This window comes from Melospiza melodia, chromosome 18, assembly GCF_035770615.1.
Source record: "Melospiza melodia melodia isolate bMelMel2 chromosome 18, bMelMel2.pri, whole genome shotgun sequence".
Lineage (NCBI taxonomy): Eukaryota > Metazoa > Chordata > Aves > Passeriformes > Passerellidae > Melospiza > Melospiza melodia.
Window position 1 is genome coordinate 14,927,579 of NC_086211.1, and position 17,479 is coordinate 14,945,057.

The 17,479-nt window shown below is 62.4% G+C and overlaps 1 protein-coding gene across 1 annotated transcript; it reads left to right on the forward strand.

Moving 5' to 3' along the window:
• The first annotated feature begins 5,770 nt into the window (after positions 1-5,770).
• On the forward strand, positions 5,771-9,754 carry METRN (meteorin, glial cell differentiation regulator). The gene is made up of 4 exons (XM_063171290.1): positions 5,771-5,856; positions 6,800-7,221; positions 7,336-7,395; positions 8,700-9,754. Exons 1-4 carry the CDS (start codon positions 5,771-5,773, stop codon positions 9,014-9,016), a joined length of 885 nt encoding a protein of 294 aa, XP_063027360.1. The 3' UTR covers positions 9,017-9,754.
• Positions 9,755-17,479: the final 7,725 nt, after the last annotated feature.

The window sequence follows — 17,479 nt, forward strand, 5'->3', positions numbered from 1 at the left end:
GCCCACATTGCTGCAGGGACCATTGGACCCTCTTCTCGCTCTGGGCACCCTGATGTTATTGTGGGGACTCTCAACCAGCCATGAGGTCTCTCCTCCAGCTTCTGGGAGCCTCATCCTTTCATGGGAACCTTCTCCCACTAGTGTGGGCCCCACCTTGCCATAGGACCCTCACCTTACTGTGGTGACCCCCATCTTGTCATGGGACCCCACTTTGCCATGGGACCCCCACTTGGCCACGGGGCCCTCACCTTACTGTGGTGACCCCACCTTCCATGAGACCCCCACCTTGCCATGGTGACCTCCACCTTGTCATGGTGACCCCATCTTGCCATGGGACCCCCACCTTGCCATAGGACCCCTGCCTGGCCATGGGACCCCTACTTTGCCATGAGACCCCCACCTGGCCATGGTGACCTCCACCTTGTCATGGTGACTCCATCTTGCCATGGGACCCCCACCTTGCCATAGGAGTCCTCCCTGACCATGAGACCCCCACCTGGCCATGGTGACCCCACCTTGTCATGGTGATCGTCACCTTGCCATGGGACCCCCATCCTGCCATGGTGATCCCCATCTTGCCATGGTGGCCTCCACCTTGCCATGGGACCCCACTTGGCCATGGGACCCCACCTGGTCAGGGTGATCCCCACCTGGCCACGGTGATCCCCACCTGGTTGTGGGATCCACTCCTTTCCACGTGGACCCCTACTCTGACATGTGGAGCCCATCTTTGCTTTGGGGATCCCCACCTTGCTGTGGTGGGGTTCCTTTGCCCTGCCCTGAGGACCCTCACCCCTCCTGAGAGCCCCCCCGAGCTCCCCAAGCCCTCTCAGGGCACATTCCCACTCTCGGGGACACCATCCTGGGGGTGTGGGTGAGAGGGGACACAGAGAGGGGACAGAGCCGGCTGGCTGCTGAGCAGAGGAGCTCGGATTGTCCCTGCACATCCCCAGGGACGGGCTGGGAGCTGAGCTGAGGCTCCTGAGCTATTTTTTCAAGCCAAGGTGGGTGCCTCCCACAGTCACAGCTCCTTCGGGTGCTGGGAGAGCTCCCCACGCAGCCCGGGGGGATGGGGAGCTCCATGGGGACAGCCTGGGGACCCCAGAACCTGAGCAGCCCTCCAAGCTGTCCCAAATGTCCCTTCTGCCTTTCCAGGAAGGTTTTCTTGGGCACAGCCTAGCCTGGAGCATCCCTGCCCATGCCATCCCCACAGTGGCACAGTGTGGAGTGCCCAGAGCCACCCACAAGGACATTTTGGGGGCAGCGTGGAGGTCCCAGGGACCTGCCAGAAACTCCAGGAGTGGCAGGGGGAGCTGCCCAGGAAAGAAAAACTTTGGGGTGACCCATCAGGGATAGACAGGATCATCACAATCCAAGGGAAGCTCCTGCAGGAGTGCTCTGTGAGCGGCAGATGGGTCAGGGACAGAGCAATCCTGGTGAGTCACAGCGGATGCGGAGGGGACCGGGAATGCTCAGGGAGCTGCAGGAATCTGTCCTGAGGGGAAAGGCTGAGAGAGCTGGAGCCATCCAGCCTGCAGGAAACCTTCTGGCACCCTGGTGGTACCTAAGGGACCTCGGGAGGCTGGCAGAGAGAGCTTTGGCCAGGAACTGCAGAGGGAGAAGAAGGTGTAGGAGTGTCGGGGGTAGGATGGTCAGGATGGAGACAGAGATCTCTGCACCAGGTCAGGAACTTGGGGTTTATTGCAAAGGGCCTGGGGGCAGGGCCCTGCTGGGAGCTGCCAAACACAGCTCAGAGCAGGCTGAGAGAAGAGAGGGGCAGAGAGGGTGAGAGGGGAAGAGAGTAAAAGGGGTAAAGAGAGCGAAGTTCCCATTACAATACAATAAATCTTCTTCTGTGTTGAATATTCTGATTCTCACTAACCAATCTAGTACAAGATACAAATCCTATAGCATTTCCATACAGCCTATAGGAATCATTACATTACCACACTGTGTTACATTTTAAAAACTCCTCTTTGGGCCCCTTCTGCCAAGCTGGCAGGGTCTGCTCTGACCCTTGGGCCTGTCTGCAGGCAGAGGGTGTTGTTCCATCCAAAGGGGATCACCTTCAGCTGGCCACACCATTGTTTTCCAGTTGTTCAGTAACTGAGGTATCTCAAAGCTTGCTTTCATTTCAATCTCGTTTATAGTTTCTATATTCTCAAAATCTTTCGCCAGGCAATCACATTTATAAGGCTTTCCTGTTTCATCTTCCCCAACAAAGGGGAAGCAGTTTTCAGCTGGAGGAGGATGCGTTCAGATGGGATAAAAGGAGGAATGGCGCTGCGGGGGAGGCGCTGAGGAGCTGGAGGAGCTGTGGGTGCCCCGTGGGCTGGGGTGAGATGTCCGTGCCCGGGGCAGGGCTGGCATCGGGCGCTCCTCGGGGGTCCTGGGGGATGAGCTGAAGTTCTGTTCCCCAGTCCCAGCCGAGCCCCCAGCGGGTCCCCGAGCCCGGGGTGGCGCTCCCGGCCGCCGTGCCCGCGGTCACCAGAGGGCACTGCGAGCCCGAGCATCCCCGAGCGGCCCCGGGGCAGAGCGGACGCGCAGCGGGGCCTCGGGGAGCTCGGACCCTCCCTCCTCCCCAGTGCCACGGGCACAACCAGCCGGGGACACGGAGGGGTGGCCAGGGGACGCGGGGGACACCAGACCAGGCTGCTCGGGGTGTGCCCGGCGGTGCCAGCCCAGCGCCACGGGCTCCCCGGAGCTCTGAGACCATTGCGGGCTCGGCGGGATCCGTGCCCGCTCCGGCTGTGTCTGCTCCGAGGGGCTCCGCGACCCCCCGATGGCCGTGCCCGACCCCGGGGTGCCCCGTGCCCTGCTCCACAGAGCTGCTGGAGCAGCAGGCGCCGGGGTTTCCCCAGTGACACCAGTTAAGGTGGGTCGGGGGCTGTGGAGGGGGCCAGGGGCGCAGCCTCACCCTGGGGCGCTGGCACTAGGGCAGACATTGCCATGTGGCACCGTGTGCCAGCTCCCTGCATCGCGGGGTGTCCCGAGGGAACATCCCACGGGGTGCTGAGCACCGCATTGGGTGCAGTGTCTGTGGGGAGAGGTCACCAGCGCCTGGTGTCACCCATCCCCTGGTGCCACCTCGCCCCTGGCACCTGGCCAAGGCTATGGTGGGCTCCCTGCCTGCCCAGCTCCGAGCCCAGCCGGTGCCACTCCCTCACCGTGTCACCGGCTCGGCTCTGGGGCCGTGTCCCCGCCGTGCCGGGGTCTCTGTGGTCCCCTGGGGCACAGCCACCCCCGGCAAACCCCCGATGGCAGCTGGTGGGCTCAGCACGGGCCGCCCACCGACCCCCAGCCCAGCCCCCCGACACCCCGACATCCCGACCCGCTCCACCTTAACCCACTGCCCCTCCGGCCCCTCATTTGCCACGGATTCCAGCAGCATGACTTCTTTCAGCATCATTTCATGGCCGGAGGGCTGTGAATCCTCCTCTCCCCGCCTGCCTCCCCCTCCCCTTCCCCCCTTCCCCTCTTTCTTCCCACCATCCCAATTTACAATCCCTCATTTCCATTCCGCTCCACCCTCTGGCCGGGGACTTTGTTCCCGGCCTGTATCATCCCATCCCAATTGTTCCGTGTTTATTTCAAACATTTTGGCGGGCTGTCACTGGATGGAAACTTAATTAATGGTGTGGTCTGTAGTGGTGGCACAATAGCGGCGGGAAGGGAGGGGGTGGAAAGCAATCCCCAGGTTTGGAGCGGGGGAAATTCGGGGTTCGGATGTGCTCGACCCCCGTGTCGGGCCCGGTGCCACGTGCCTGGGCTCCCCCGTTCAGAAAATGTCTCGGTGGGGACGCTGCCGGTGATGGGGACAGGTTATAAGGAGGTTGAGGGGGGGTGTAAATTTTGGGGTACACAGTTCTAGGGGTGTAAAGCAGGGGGGTCCAGTGTGGGATGCGCCTGTAGCCTGGGGTGTGTATAGGGTGGGGTGTGCATAATTTGGGGTGTATGGAGCCTGGGGTGCAGGACTCGGGGTGCAGGGACCCCCAGTGTGTGTAACTCAGATCTGGGGGGTGTGGGACTCTTGGGGTGCACAGTTCTGGAGTGGGGGTAAACCAGGGGGGCTGTAGCATGGGGTGTGCACAGCCTGGCTTGCCTGTAGCCTGGGGTGTGTATGGGCTGGGTTGTGCAAGGGTTGGGGTGTGCACAAATTGGGGTGTATGGAGCCTGGGGTGCAGGACTCGGGGTGCAGGGACCCGTGGTGTGTGAAACTCAGGACTGGGGGGTGTGGGACTCTGGGGGTGCACAGTTCTGGGGTGGGGGTGTGTAAACCAGGGGGACTGTGGTGTGGAGTGTGCACAGTTTGGGGTGCACCCAGCCTGGGGTGCCCCACATGTGCGTGCCTTGGGGTGCCCATGGCCGTGGGGGTGAATGTCCTGGCCTGCAGTGTGTGCAGGTGTTGGGGTGCACGGTTCTGGGGGGATGCATAACCCAGAGAGCTGCACTCTGGGGTGTTCATAGCCCGGGCTGTGCCTGTGCCTGGCTGTGCACAGCTGGGGTGTCTATAGACAGAGCTGGAGTGTGAAAAATTGGGGTGTGCCTGGCCTGGGGTGTCTATAGCCAGGGTGTGCACAGTTTGGGGTGCACGCACTGTTGGGGTGTTCACAGTTTGGGGTGTTCACACTTAGGGTGTGCACAGTTTGGGACATGCACAGTTTGAGATGTGCATAGTTTGGGATGTGCACAGTGTGGGGTGGGCACAGTTTGGGGTGTGCACATTTGGGGTGCACACAGTTTGGATGTGCACAGTTTGGGGTGTGCACAGTTTGGGATGTGCACAATTTGGAATGTGCAGGGTTTGGGGGTGCACAATTGGGGTGTGCACGTTTGGGATGTGCACAGTTTGAGGTGCAGAGTTTGGGATGTGCACAGTTTGGGGTGTGCACAATTGGGGCGTGCATGTTTTGGGGCGTGTACAGTTTGGGATGTTCACAGTTTGGGATGTTCACAGTTTGGGGCTCACAGTTTGGGCTGTGCACAGTTTGGGGCTCACAGTTTGGGCTGTGCACAGTTTGGGCTGTGCACAGTTTGGGCTGTGCACAGTTTGGGATGTTCACAGTTTGGGCTGTGCACAGTTTGGGCTGTGCACAGTTTGGGGTGTTCACAGTTTGGGCTGTGCACAGTTTGGGCTGTGCACAGTTTGGGCTGTGCACAGTTTGGGATGTTCACAGTTTGGGCCTCACAGTTGGGGCTGTGCACAGTTTGGGGCTCACAGTTTGGGCGGTGCACAGTTTGGGGTGTTCACAGTTTGGATGTTCACAGTCTGGGGCTCACAGTTTGGGCGGTGCACAGTTTGGGGTGTTCACAGTTTGGATGTTCACAGTCTGGGGCTCACAGTTTGGGCTGTGCACAGTTTGGGGTGTTCCCAGCCCGGCGTGCCGTAGCCATGGCTGTCACAGCCTTGGCCCTACAGAATACAGGGCGCGCCCGCGGGTGCGGATCGGACCCTGGGGTACCTCAGCCCTTCTCCAGGCCCTGTCCCCTGCCTCAGCCGTGTCCCCTCCCGGTGTCCCCGCTGCGGACAAGCCCGGGGGGCTCCGGGGATGCCGCTGCGGCGGATGCCGGTGCCCCCGGCCGTGGGGAGGGGGCCTCGGGGGCGGCTCCCGTGCCCGCCCCTGCGCCGCCATTGGCGGAAAGTTCGGGGCGCGACGCGGGGTGGCGGCCGCGCTCCCCCGTCCGTCCCCGCGGCCCCGGCCCCGGTGCGGGCAGCGCTGCGGGCAGGGCCGGGCCGGGCCGGGCCGCCCGGGGCCCCGCGGGCGCGGCCATGTGGGCGCTGCGGGCGCTGTGCCTGGCCGGGCTGGGGGCGGCCATCGGCGGCGGGGCCGCGGATCAGTGCAGCTGGAGGGGCAGGTAGGCACCGGGAGCACCGGGAATACCGGGAATACCGGCACCGGGAACCCCGCACCGGGAACACCGCACCGGGAACCGGCACCGGGAGCAGCGGCCCCGGGGCGGGCGGGGGTGGCACACGCGGGTCCCGGATCAGGCAGGTTCATGGGGGATGGGGATTCTGCTCTCCCCGCCCCCCCATCTCCATCTCAGGGCTGAACCCCTCCCGCATCCGTGCGGAGGGTGCGGGTGGGATGCTGGGAATCCGCGCCTGCCTCAGTTTCCTCAGCCCTGGGTGAGGCTCCCCCCCGCTTTGAGGGATGCTGGTCCCCCTGCGGGGCTCCGCACCTCTCCGGGACCCCCTTCCCTGAGCCCCCCACCCGTGGAACCCATCCCTGCGGCCGGCGGGACCCCCGGCAGGGCCCTGAGCATCGCCCGAAGGCGCCGGACTCGGAACAAAGAGCCGGGGCCCGCCAGAGGGGCTGCCCCACGCGGGGGGCCTGGGGGGACACGGGGGCCACGCAGCCACCAGCGCCCTGTCAGGGACAAAGCAGCCCCGAGTGTCCCCGCTGTCCCCACGCCGGCCTCCAGGCCTGTCCCCCCCCGTGCCGCGGGAAAGAAGCGGCTCCAGGCATCGTGTGCGAGAGTGGGACCCCGCATCCCCTGGGGATCCCAAAGTGGGAACAGGGGACCCCGAGTTGTGGCCGCTCCGGGGGTGGTTTGGGAGCCCACACTGCGTGTGAAGGGGGCTGGTCTGCTGTGCTGCCCCCCTTAGCTCCCTCCAAAAGGCGCTGGGGGAACACAGGCACCCCAAAATGGTGCGGTTGAACCCCAAGCCCAACTCATCGAGGGTTTGGTGCTGTTCCTGCCTCTGTGGAGGGGCTGCTTGGGAGTGCGGGGGGACACGGGCTGGGGGTCCCTGTCACTGGGGGTCCCTGTCACTGACGCGGTGCTGTGCCCACAGCGGGCTGTCACAGGAGGCTGGCAGCGTGGAGCAGCTGTCCCTGCACTGTGCCGAGGGCTCGCTGGAGTGGCTGTACCCCACGGGGGCCCTCCGCCTCCGCCTGGCCCCCCGCCTGCCGCCCACCAGCGCCGCCGTCAAGGGCCGGAGCCCCCCGCGCGTCACCGCCTGCATCAAGCCCAGCGCGACCTTCCGGGGGGCTCAGCTCTACCTGGAGAGGGAGGGGGGCCTGGAGCTGCTGCTGCCCGAGGCGCCCCGGCCCCACGCCCGCTGCTTCAGCTGGCTGCCCCACGAGAAGGTGGCGCTGTTCCTGCAGGCCACCCCGCAGCCCGACATCAGCCGCCGCATCGCCGCCTTCCGCTACGAGCTGCGGGGGGACTGGCTGGCCCGGCCCGCGCTGCCCTCCGCCAGCCTCGGCAGCGAAGGTGAGCCCGAGCCCTGCCTCAGTTTCCCTGGTCCTGCAGGGTGCCCGCGGGTGGGGAGGGGCTGGGTCGGGTGTTGTGTCGCCTGGGGGTGACAGGCTGTGCTTGGCCCTGCAGGTGCGTGCCGGCCGTGCAATGACACCGAGATACTGATGGCCATTTGCACTAGTGACTTTGGTGAGTGCCACCCTGGGGAGGGGACAGGGGATGGACCTGAAAGGGGCACTGGGACAGATGGGATGGGATGGGATGGGATGGGATGGGATGGGATGGGATGGGATGGGATGGGATGGGATGGGATGGGATGGGATGGGATGGGATGGGATGGGATGGGATGGGATGTGCAGAGTGCTGCTGGGGCTGGGGCTGGGGCTGGGGATGGAGCTGTGGATGGGAATGGGAATGGGAATGGAAATGGCAATGGGGATGGGGATAGGAATGGAAATGGGGTTGGGGGTGGGAAATGGGAATGGGGATAGGAATGGGAGTGGGGATGGAGGTGGGAATGGGAATGGGAATGGGAATGGGAATGGGAATGGGAATGGGAATGGGGATGAGGATGAGAATGGGAATGAGAATGGGAACAGGATTGGAAATCAGGATGGAAATGGAGATGGAGATGGGGACTGGGATGGAGATGGGGATGTGAAAGGGAGTGGGGATGGGAAAGGGAATGGGGGTGGGAATGGGAATGGGGATGGGAACAGGGTTGGAGATCAAGATGGAAATGGAGATGGAGATGGGGACTGGGATGGAGATGAGGATGGGAACAGGGATGGGAAGGGGATGAGAATGGGAATGGGGATGGGGATGGGAAAGGGAATGGGAATGGGAATGGGAACAGGGTTGGAGATCAAGATGGAAATGGAGATGGAGATGGGGACTGGGATGGAGATGGGGATGTGAAAGGGAGTGGGGATGGGAAAGGGAATGGGGGTGGGAATGGAAATGGGAATGGGAACAGGGTTGGAGATCAAGATGGAAATGGAGATGAAGATGGGGACGGATGGAGATGAGGATGGGAACAAGGATGGGAAGGGGATGAGAATGGGAATGGGAATGGGGATGGGAACAGGAATGGGAGTGGGGATGGGAACAGGGTTGGAGATCAAGATGGAAATGGAGATGGAGATGGGGACTGGGATGGAGATGGGGATGGGAACAGGAATGGGAATGGGGCTGGGGATGGGAACAGGAATGGGGATGGGAACAGGGTTGGAGATGGAGATGAAGATGGGGACTGGGATGGAGATGGGGATGGGAATGGGAGTGGGAACAAGACAAGAATGGAGACAGGGATAAGGATGGGAATGAGAATGCAGGTGGGTACAGGGACTGCGATGGGGATGAGGATGTGAATGTGCACGGGGACAATGATGGAGATGGGGATGGAGACAGGGATGGGGACAAGGCTGGGGACGTGGATGGCAGTGGGGACAGGGCCAGGGCCATGCTGACACCCTCCCACCTTCCCCCCGCAGTCATCCGCGGCAGCATCCGGAGCGTGTCCAACGACGCCGAGCTGCAGGAATCCATCATCGGGGTGAGCGCCACGCGCATCCACCGGCAGAAATTCCCGCTGTTCCAGGCGGGCGGGCGGCCGGGCCGGCCCGTGGGCAGCATCCGCACCCCCCTGCGCTGCGGGGTCCGGCCGGGCCCCGGCTCCTTCCTCTTCACGGGCTGGCTGCACTTCGGGGAGGCCTGGCTGAGCTGCGCTCCGCGCTACCGGGACTTCCAGCGCATCTACCGGGGCGCCCAGCGCACGCACCAGAACCCCTGCGAGTTCCCCGTGGACTGAGTGGCTCCGGGAGCGCCGGGGGAGCCGGCTCTGCCTCACCGAGAGCATCCCGGGGACACGGGGACGGTGCCTGGAGGGAGCGTGGCACACGGAGCTGGGCTGGGCAGGGGCAGCACCCGCCGGCGGGCTGGGGGGTTTGGGGAAATCCTGCTGGAAGGAAAGGGATTTGCCCAGGGTGCCCAGGGAGCTGCCTGGGTGAGGGGTGCAGCAGAATGGGGAGCGGGGTGCTGCATGCTCAGGGGGTGCTGTGGGCACAGTGGGTCTGGCCAGACCCCGGCAGGGCTCGGGGCGGGTGGCCGTGGTGGCCGGTCCAGGGACACGGAAGGCACGGAAGGGAGTGGAAGGGCCAGGAGATGGATCTGTAAGGTTGGGGGTGGAAGGGGGAGCAGGCAGCGGTGAGCCTGGCCCTGGCACGGGCAGGAGCTGCGGGGCGGATGCCGAGGAAGAGGAGAGAAGCTGAAGGGAGTGAAGGGAACAGTGAGGTGGGAGGAAGGCAGGTGGGGGAGCAGAGGTGTCCTTGGCACGGTCAGGGCAGGACCAAAGCACTGACATAGGAAGGTGCCACGGGAACAGGGAGAGGTGACAGTGCCACCGTCCCTGGCAGCCCTGGGTGAGCAGGGCAGGCCGTGCCAGCCGCGGGGAACTTTGGACCTGGGGGTGGGGGGCATCGTATGTGCACTAAAGTTATAACGATACCAAATTTGTGACTTCTTTTTTATAAACTAAGCTGTATTTGTAGAGTGTGGCTCCTGTTTTTAGCAAGCTGAGCAGGATGTTCAGTGTGTGCCACCTGCTCTCCTCTGTGCCAGCTCCAGCTGTGGCCCTGGGGCTGGAAACAGCCCTGATACCTGGACATCTCTCTGTATGGAGAGATTTATTGCAGTTTGCACATTCTGCACCCCAGCGATCCCCAGCACTTTGGGGTCCCTCTCCCCGGGTATTCCTGGTGTGGGGACCAGGGGCGGGTGGCTCTGTGCTGGGTGGGTGACCCTGCTGGAGGAGCCGCTGTCAGCGCTGATTCTCGTCAGAGCCAGCGGCCACAAGGCCTCTTTGTGCCTCTTTGTGCCTCATTGTGCCCGATTGTGCCGCGGCAGCATCCCAGCCCAGCCCTGCCCTGCCCTGCCCGCCGGCCCCGGCCCCGCTCCCCTGGGAATGCCGAGGGGGACGGGACTGCGGGGCAGGGCTGGGACGTGGGAATCCTGCACGGGGACGGGGAACAGAACCCCCGGGCAGGGAAGGGACACGGAATCCCCAGCCAGCAAACCTCAGCTGGGGATGGGGCACAGGAGCCTCCCAGACAAGGATGGGACAGGGGGCAGCCAGAATGGAATGGAGCACTGGAATACTCCCCTCGATATGGGATACGGGGCACCCAGGTGGGAATGGGGGAATGGAACTCTCCTAGACATGGGACATGGGACATGGGACCCCCAATGGGAATGGGGCACTGGAACTCCCCTAGACATGGGACATGGGGCACCCAGATGGGAATGGGGGAATGGAACCCTCCTAGACATGGGAATGGGACCCCCAGATGGGAATGGGGCACTGGCACCCCCCTAGACATGGGACATGGAGCACCCAGATGGGAATGGGACACTGGAATCCCCCTAGACATGGGACATGGGAATGGGGCACTGAAACCCTCCTAGACATGGGACATGGGGCATCCAGCTTGGAATGGGGCACTGGAATCCCCCTAGATATGGGACATGGGGCACTAAGATGGGAATAGGGCACGGGCACACCCCTAGACATGGGACATGGGAATGGGGCACTGAAACCCTCCTAGACATGGGGCACCCAGATGGGAATGGGGCACTGGAATCCCCCTAGATATGAGATGTGGGGCACCCAGATGGGAATGGGGCACTGGAATCCCCCTAGACATGGGAATGGGGGACCCAGATGGGAATGGGGCACAGGAACCCCCCTGGACATGGGACATGGGAATGGGGCGCAGCACCCCCAGCCAGGGACCTTTCCTCCCCACCACTGATGCCACAGGGCTCAGCACTGAAATCTCAGCCCCTGAGTCCCCCCAAACCCCTCGAGCCCCCCAAACCTCTCAAGCAAATCTCCTGCCACGTCTGCTTGTAATTAAAACCTTTCCAATTTTGTTTCAATAACACCTTTTCAAATATCACCAGCCAGGATGAGCTGCTGCTGAGTGTTCGGTGCCTCTGCTGACCACAATGTGCTTTTCCTTGCCAAAAAAAGTTTCTAAAGAATGCTGTGGGCTTTGGAGCATAATTAAATATAAATATCTATATGTGTGTGTGTATAGAATGATCTGGCTGTGATAAGATCCTGGTGGGTTTGATACACAACACATGTTTTCCCTTGAGGAGAGTTTGCTGCTTGCTTTATACTTTACTGCCAATTTTATACTTGGATATTTTCATTTTATCCTTTTTACTGCCCCATTTTGGGGCCGGGCCGGGCTCTGAGGGCTGGACCTGGCCCTGGGGAGGCTGGAGCTCCACGCTGGGCACTGCAGGATGCCAGATCCGAGCAGGAGCCAAGAGAGGCAGGGGGAAGGGGGAAGGAGTGGGAAACCCAGCGGAGGAGGAAAAATGAAGCTGGAAAAGCAATAAATGAGGTGCAGAGGGAATTGTGCTGCCCACGGCATCCTCTGTATGCGCGGGGGTAAATCACGGCTGCTCCGACCCCGCATTCCTCCCGGCTCAATGCCGGCGTTTAACGCGAGAGGCATCCGGCGCTTTTCTGCCCGCCAGCAAAACCTCTTGTTTTTCTTCCCATCTGTTTATTTGGCCAGAGCAGCTCGGTGTGCCGCTGCGGAAAGGGCTGGGACTGCGCTCCTTTGCTGGCACGGAGGTTTCTGGGCTGGTTTTGGTGCCCTCTGGCCCCTGTCAGGTTGGGTCGCTTCCCGCGGCTGTCACCGCTCAGTGCTAGGCCCTGACCAGGGCACTGAGGCTTCCTGTGGGAGCATGGCAGGGATAACCGTGCCTCAGTTTCCCCTCTGTGGGCTGGGGTAACAGCCCTTCCCTGGGGCTCTGGGAATCCCACAGCTCTGGGATCTCCATCCCAGCGTTTCCCCGAAAGCAGAGCCCGGCCCTGGCCCAGCCAAAATTCCTGCCCGGCCTCTTGGCACGGAGCTAGGCCGTGAAGGGTGAAAACACAATGAGAGAAACTCCAGGCCGGGGAATGTTTCCTCCACAGGATGGAAAGTGTGGTGGGAGGCAGCAGGGCCAGGGGAACGGGGTGGGGACAGTGAGTGGAGCTGGGGGGGTCAGGAGGGGCTCGGAGAAGGGTGACCATGGTGAGGGGTGACCATGGTGAGGGGTGAGCATGGTGAGAGGTGACCATGGTGAGAGGTGAGCACGGAGAGGGCTGAGCACGGAGAGGGGTGACCATGGTGAGAGGTGAGCACGGAGAGGGCTGAGCACGGAGAGGGGTGACCATGGTGAGGGGTGACCATGGTGAGAGGTGACCATGGTGAGGGGTGACCATGGTGAGAGGTGAGTATGGTGAGGGGTGACCATGGTGAGGAGTGAGTATGGTGAGGGGTGACCATGGTGAGGGGTGACCATGGTGAGAGGTGACCATGGTGAGGGGTGACCATGGTGAGAGGTGACCATGGTGAGGGGTGAGCATGGTGAGGGGTGACCATGGTGAGGGGTGAGCATGGTGAGGGGTGACCATGGTGAGGGGTGAGTACAGTGAGGGGTGACCATGGTGAGGGGTGACCATGGTGAGGGGTGAGTACAGTGAGGGGTGACCATGGTGAGGGGTGACCACGGTGAGGGATGAGCACGGTGAGGGGTGACCATGGTGAGGGGTGACCACGAAGAGGGGTGAGTATGGTGAGGGGTGACCATAGTGAGGGGTGACCATGGTGAGGGGTGAGCACAGTGAGGGGCGAGCACGGTGAGGGGTGACCAGAGTGAGGGGTGAGCACGGTGAGGGGTGACCACAGAGAGGGGTGACCAGAGTGAGGGGTGACCACAGTGAGGGGTGACTACAGAGAGAGGTGAGCACGGTGAGGGGTGACCATGGTGAGGGGTGACCAGAGTGAGGGGTGATCACAGTGAGGGGTGAGCACGGTGAGGGGTGACCACGATGAGGGGTGTAACAGCCCCTGGCAGGACAGGGCAGGGTGGCCCCATGGTGCCCACCATGGAGACAATCCAGATCTGCTCCAAAAGCCCCCCACTGACCAGCCTGCCCCACACGGGGTGGGATTTGGGGCAGCCTTGGACAGCAGCGCCCCACAGCAGCTCCCTGTGTGCCCAGGGACGTGCCCGGGGCGCCTCATTCCGTGGGATCAGCCCCATTGTGGACCCACAGCCCAGCTCCAGAACCTCCTGGGGGCCGTGCAGCCCCTCGGTCACGCCGTGGGTGGGCGTTCACACGGGATGGCAAACCCCGAGCGGTGGCACTGCCGCTGTCCCCGTCCCTGTCCCCATCCCTGTCACACAAAGGCAGCCGCCGTTTCCCGCCATTTCCCCCTCCAGCCCCTCTCCCCCCTCTCCTCTCCCTTCGCCCTCCTCCTCCTCCTCCTCCTCCTCCCCGGCTGCCGGATGAAAGCCCGAACGTGTGAATCGCAAAGGGAGCCACAAAGGCGGCTCAGCCCCCCCTGCGGCCCCAGCACCGAGTGGGGACCCCCGGGACCCCCGGGCACCTGCTCACCCTGCCGGCAGCACCCCGGAGCTCAGGGGGTGCTGAGGGACACAGGGGTGGCTCTGAGATCAGGGGATCCCCAGTAGGGTCAGGGTGATGTCCCCGGGGTTCAGGGATCCCCAATAGGGTCAGGATGATGTTCCTGGGGTTCAGGGATCCCCAGAAGGGTCAGGGTGATGTCCCTGGGGCTCAGGGATCTCCGACAGGGTCAGGACGATGTTCCTGGGGTTCAGGGATCCCCAATAGGGTCAGGATAATGTCCCTGGGGTTCAGAGATCCCCAGTAGGGTCAGGGTGATGTCCCTGGGGTTCAGGGATCTCCGACAGGGTCAGGACGATGTTCCTGGGGTTCAGAGATCCCCAGAAGGGTCAGAATAAGGTCCCTGGGGTTCAGGGATGCCCTACAGGGTCAGGATGATGTCCCTGGGGCTCAGGGATGCCCAGTAGGGTCAGGATGAGATCCCAGGGTTTGAGGGTGTCCCATAGGGTTGGATGATGCCCCTGGGACCAGGGGGAGCCCCATAAACTCAGGATAAACCCCCTGGGGCTCAGGGATACCCCATAAGGTCAGGACGATGCCTCTGGAGTTTAAAACTCAGGATGAAGCCCAGAGGGGTCCAGGATGCCCCAGAGGGTCAGGATGAGCCCCGTGGGGCCGGAGGAAGCTCCACCCCACAGCCCTGGGGACTGATAACCCTGAGCACACCCCCCCATTGCTGCCCCCCAAATCCCGGCACCAGCCCTGCCTCCAGCCCCATCCTGTGACCCGGACAGAGCCGGGGAGGGATGCGGGGGCTGGAGGCGACCCCGGCCCGCAGCGGGGCCCCCTCGGCCCCTCACCCCCGTGCGGCTGCCGACAGCTGCAGGGAAGCGGCGTTCCCAGCGCAGAGCCGCACATTCCTGGCGCTCGGGGCTGCTCTGCAGCCGCCGCGGCCCCGCCGGGGGAGGCTGCCCTGGGAAGAGGAGGATTAAAAACTCCTTGGCTGCAGTGACACAGCGCAGCCGGTCCCCTCGCACGGCCACCTGCTCGTCCCGGCGCTCCGAGATGCTGCGGGCACCGCGAAAGGGCAGGAGGGACCGGGCACCCCCTGCTCAATGCCAGGGACAGGAGGGATCGGGCATCCCCTGCTCAATGCCAGGGACAGGGCAGGAGGGACCGGGCACCCCCTGCTCAATGCCAGGGACAGGGCAGAAGGGACCGGGCACCCCCTGCTCAATGCCAGGGACAGGAGGGATCGGGCATCCCCTGCTCAATGCCAGGGACAGGGCAGGAGGGACCGGGCACCCCCTGCTCAATGCCAGGGACAGGGCAGAAGGGACCGGGCACCGCGAAAGGGCAGGAGGGACCGGGCACCCCCTGCTCAATGCCAGGGACAGGAGGGACCGGGCACCCGCTGCTCAATGCCAGGGACAGGAGGGACCGGGCATCCCCCTGCTGAGTGCCAGGGACAGGAGGGAACGGGCATCCCCTGCTCAATGCCAGGGACAGGAGGGACCGGGCACCCCCTGCTCAATGCCAGGGACAGGGCAGGAGGGACCGGGCACCCCCTGCTCAATGCCAGGGACAGGGCAGAAGGGACCGGGCACCGCGAAAGGGCAGGAGGGACCGGGCACCCCCTGCTCAATGCCAGGGCATGAGGGACCGGGCACCCCCTGCTCAATGCCAGGGCAGAGGGACCGGGCACGCCCTGCTCAGTGCCAGGGGCAGGAGGGACCGGGCACCCCCTGTTCAGTGCCAGGGGCAGGAGGGACCGGGCACCCCCTGCTCAATGCCAGGGCAGGAGGGACCGGGCACCCCCTGCTCAATGCCAGGGACAGACAGGAGAGACCGGGCACCCCCTGCTCAATGCCAGGGACAGGAGGGATCGGGCATCCCCTGCTCAATGCCGGGGACAGGAGGGACCGGGCACACCCTGCTCAATGCCAGGGGCAGGAGGGACCGGGCATCCCCTGCTCAATGCCAGGGCATGAGGGACCGGGCATCCCCTGCTCAATGCCAGGGACAGGAGGGATCGGGCACCCCGGGCAGGGCAGGAGGGACCGGGCACCCCCTACTCAGTGCCAGGGACAGGAGGGACCGGGCACCCCCTGCTCAATGCCAGGGACAGGAGGGACCGGGCACCCCCTACTCAGTGCCAGGGACAGGAGGGACCGGGCACCCCCTGCTCAATGCCAGGGCATGAGGGACCGGGCACCCCCTGCTCAATGCCAGGGACAGGAGGGACCGGGCACCCCGGGCAGGGCAGGAGGGACCGGGCACCCCTGATCAATGCCAGGGACAGGAGGGACTGGGCACCCCCTGCTCAATGCCAGGGCATGAGGCACCGGGCACCCCCTGCTCAATGCCAGGGACAGGAGGGACCGGGCACTCCCTGTGTGAAAAATGCATGTATTTTATGATTGGCTTTTCGCAAATATTCAAATGCATATTATATGTGTTGTGTTAGAAAGTAATGCTGTATTAATTCTCTTAAGTACTGTGCTAAATATTGTTTTAGATTATAAAAATTGTTAAAATAGAAACTGTGCTATGTAGGATATTTTTTTTTTAAAGAAAGGACTTGCAGCAAAATAGCACCCACAGGACATCTGAATCTTTCAGAGAAAAAGAATTTATTGCTCCATTATCAGAAGAAATGAACTTCTTCCCGCCTCGAAGGTGCTGTCAGGATTCAGAGGAAGAAGTTGAGGATGACCAGACAGAATCCTGTGTTTGAATGGAATTTATGAGTCATGTATGAGGTGTATGAATATGCAACTGGTTATTGCTTTTAAGGGTTAATCCTAATCGTGCTGCCCAGAAAAGGTACCCAGACGTCTGTCACTCTTTGTATTTGTTGTGTCATATTGTCCTAATTCAAATTGTCCAAATTATTATTACTGTAATTGCATTACTATCTTTATAACCATTTCATTACTACTAAACTTTTAAAATTTTAAAAACGAGGGATTGGCGTTTTTCACCCCCTGCTCAATGCCAGGGACAGGGCAGGAGGGCTCAGCCCTGCCCGGGTATTTCCTCCTGAGTTCATTCACTCTGCAGCACCGCTCGGGCGGCTCCGGGAGCGGCTCATTCCCCACGGACCATCCTCCTCATCCTCCTCATCCTCATCCTCCTCCTCCTCCTCCTCAGCCCCCCGGCTCCCCGGCTCCGATTTCCCGGGATTTTCTGCTTTAAGCAGCTCCACCTGCCAGCAAGAAAGAGCAGAAAGCGGAAAATCGGGGTGATCCCCGTGAGCCCCGATTTGGCCACGCCGTCCCTTTGGGGGGTTGGGGAGGGAGCAGCCTTGGGATGTGTTTTGGGGGCGGCTTCAGTTCCCCCAGCGCTGCTCTGGGGCCGTGATTAATGGGGTCCGGCTGCTGTTGGTGCCCCAAGATGTGTGTGGGGGGACAGAACCCGTGTGTGGGTGTGTGTGCATCCTCATCCCGCTCCATTCCCACAAACCAGGGGGAGGTGGGAGCAGGAACGCTCCTGCCCTGGGCAGCTCCGCAAAGAGGGGATCTGCAGCACTGAGGAGTGGGGATCCCACTCCCCAATTCTGCTTCCCTGCACCCCCAAAGCCATTCTCAGGATGGGGCTGGGGGCTCTCCTCCCCTGGGAACAGCCCCACAGACACCGAGGCACATTGTGAGGTTGGGGGTCCTGTGGCAAGGACATGGGGGCCATCAGACCCCCCCAGGCTCTCAGGGGACACCCCAATATGGGGCTGGAGGGGGACCCCCACACACCCCACTGTCACAGACATCTTTTATGAAAAATCCTTTCCTTTGGACTTTTCCTCCTGGGAAGCTGAGAGGCCTCAGGAACAAAATGTAAACA

Bases quoted from the DNA above. Each gene is read 5' to 3' on its own strand.
- METRN (XM_063171290.1), top strand. From the start codon at position 5,771: ATGTGGGCGCTGCGGGCGCTGTGCCTGGCCGGGCTGGGGGCGGCCATC. The intron at 5,857-6,799 runs GTAGGCACCGGG...CTGTGCCCACAG, and splicing joins CAGTGCAGCTGGAGGGGCAG to CGGGCTGTCACAGGAGGCTG. The intron at 7,222-7,335 runs GTGAGCCCGAGC...TTGGCCCTGCAG, and splicing joins CGCCAGCCTCGGCAGCGAAG to GTGCGTGCCGGCCGTGCAAT.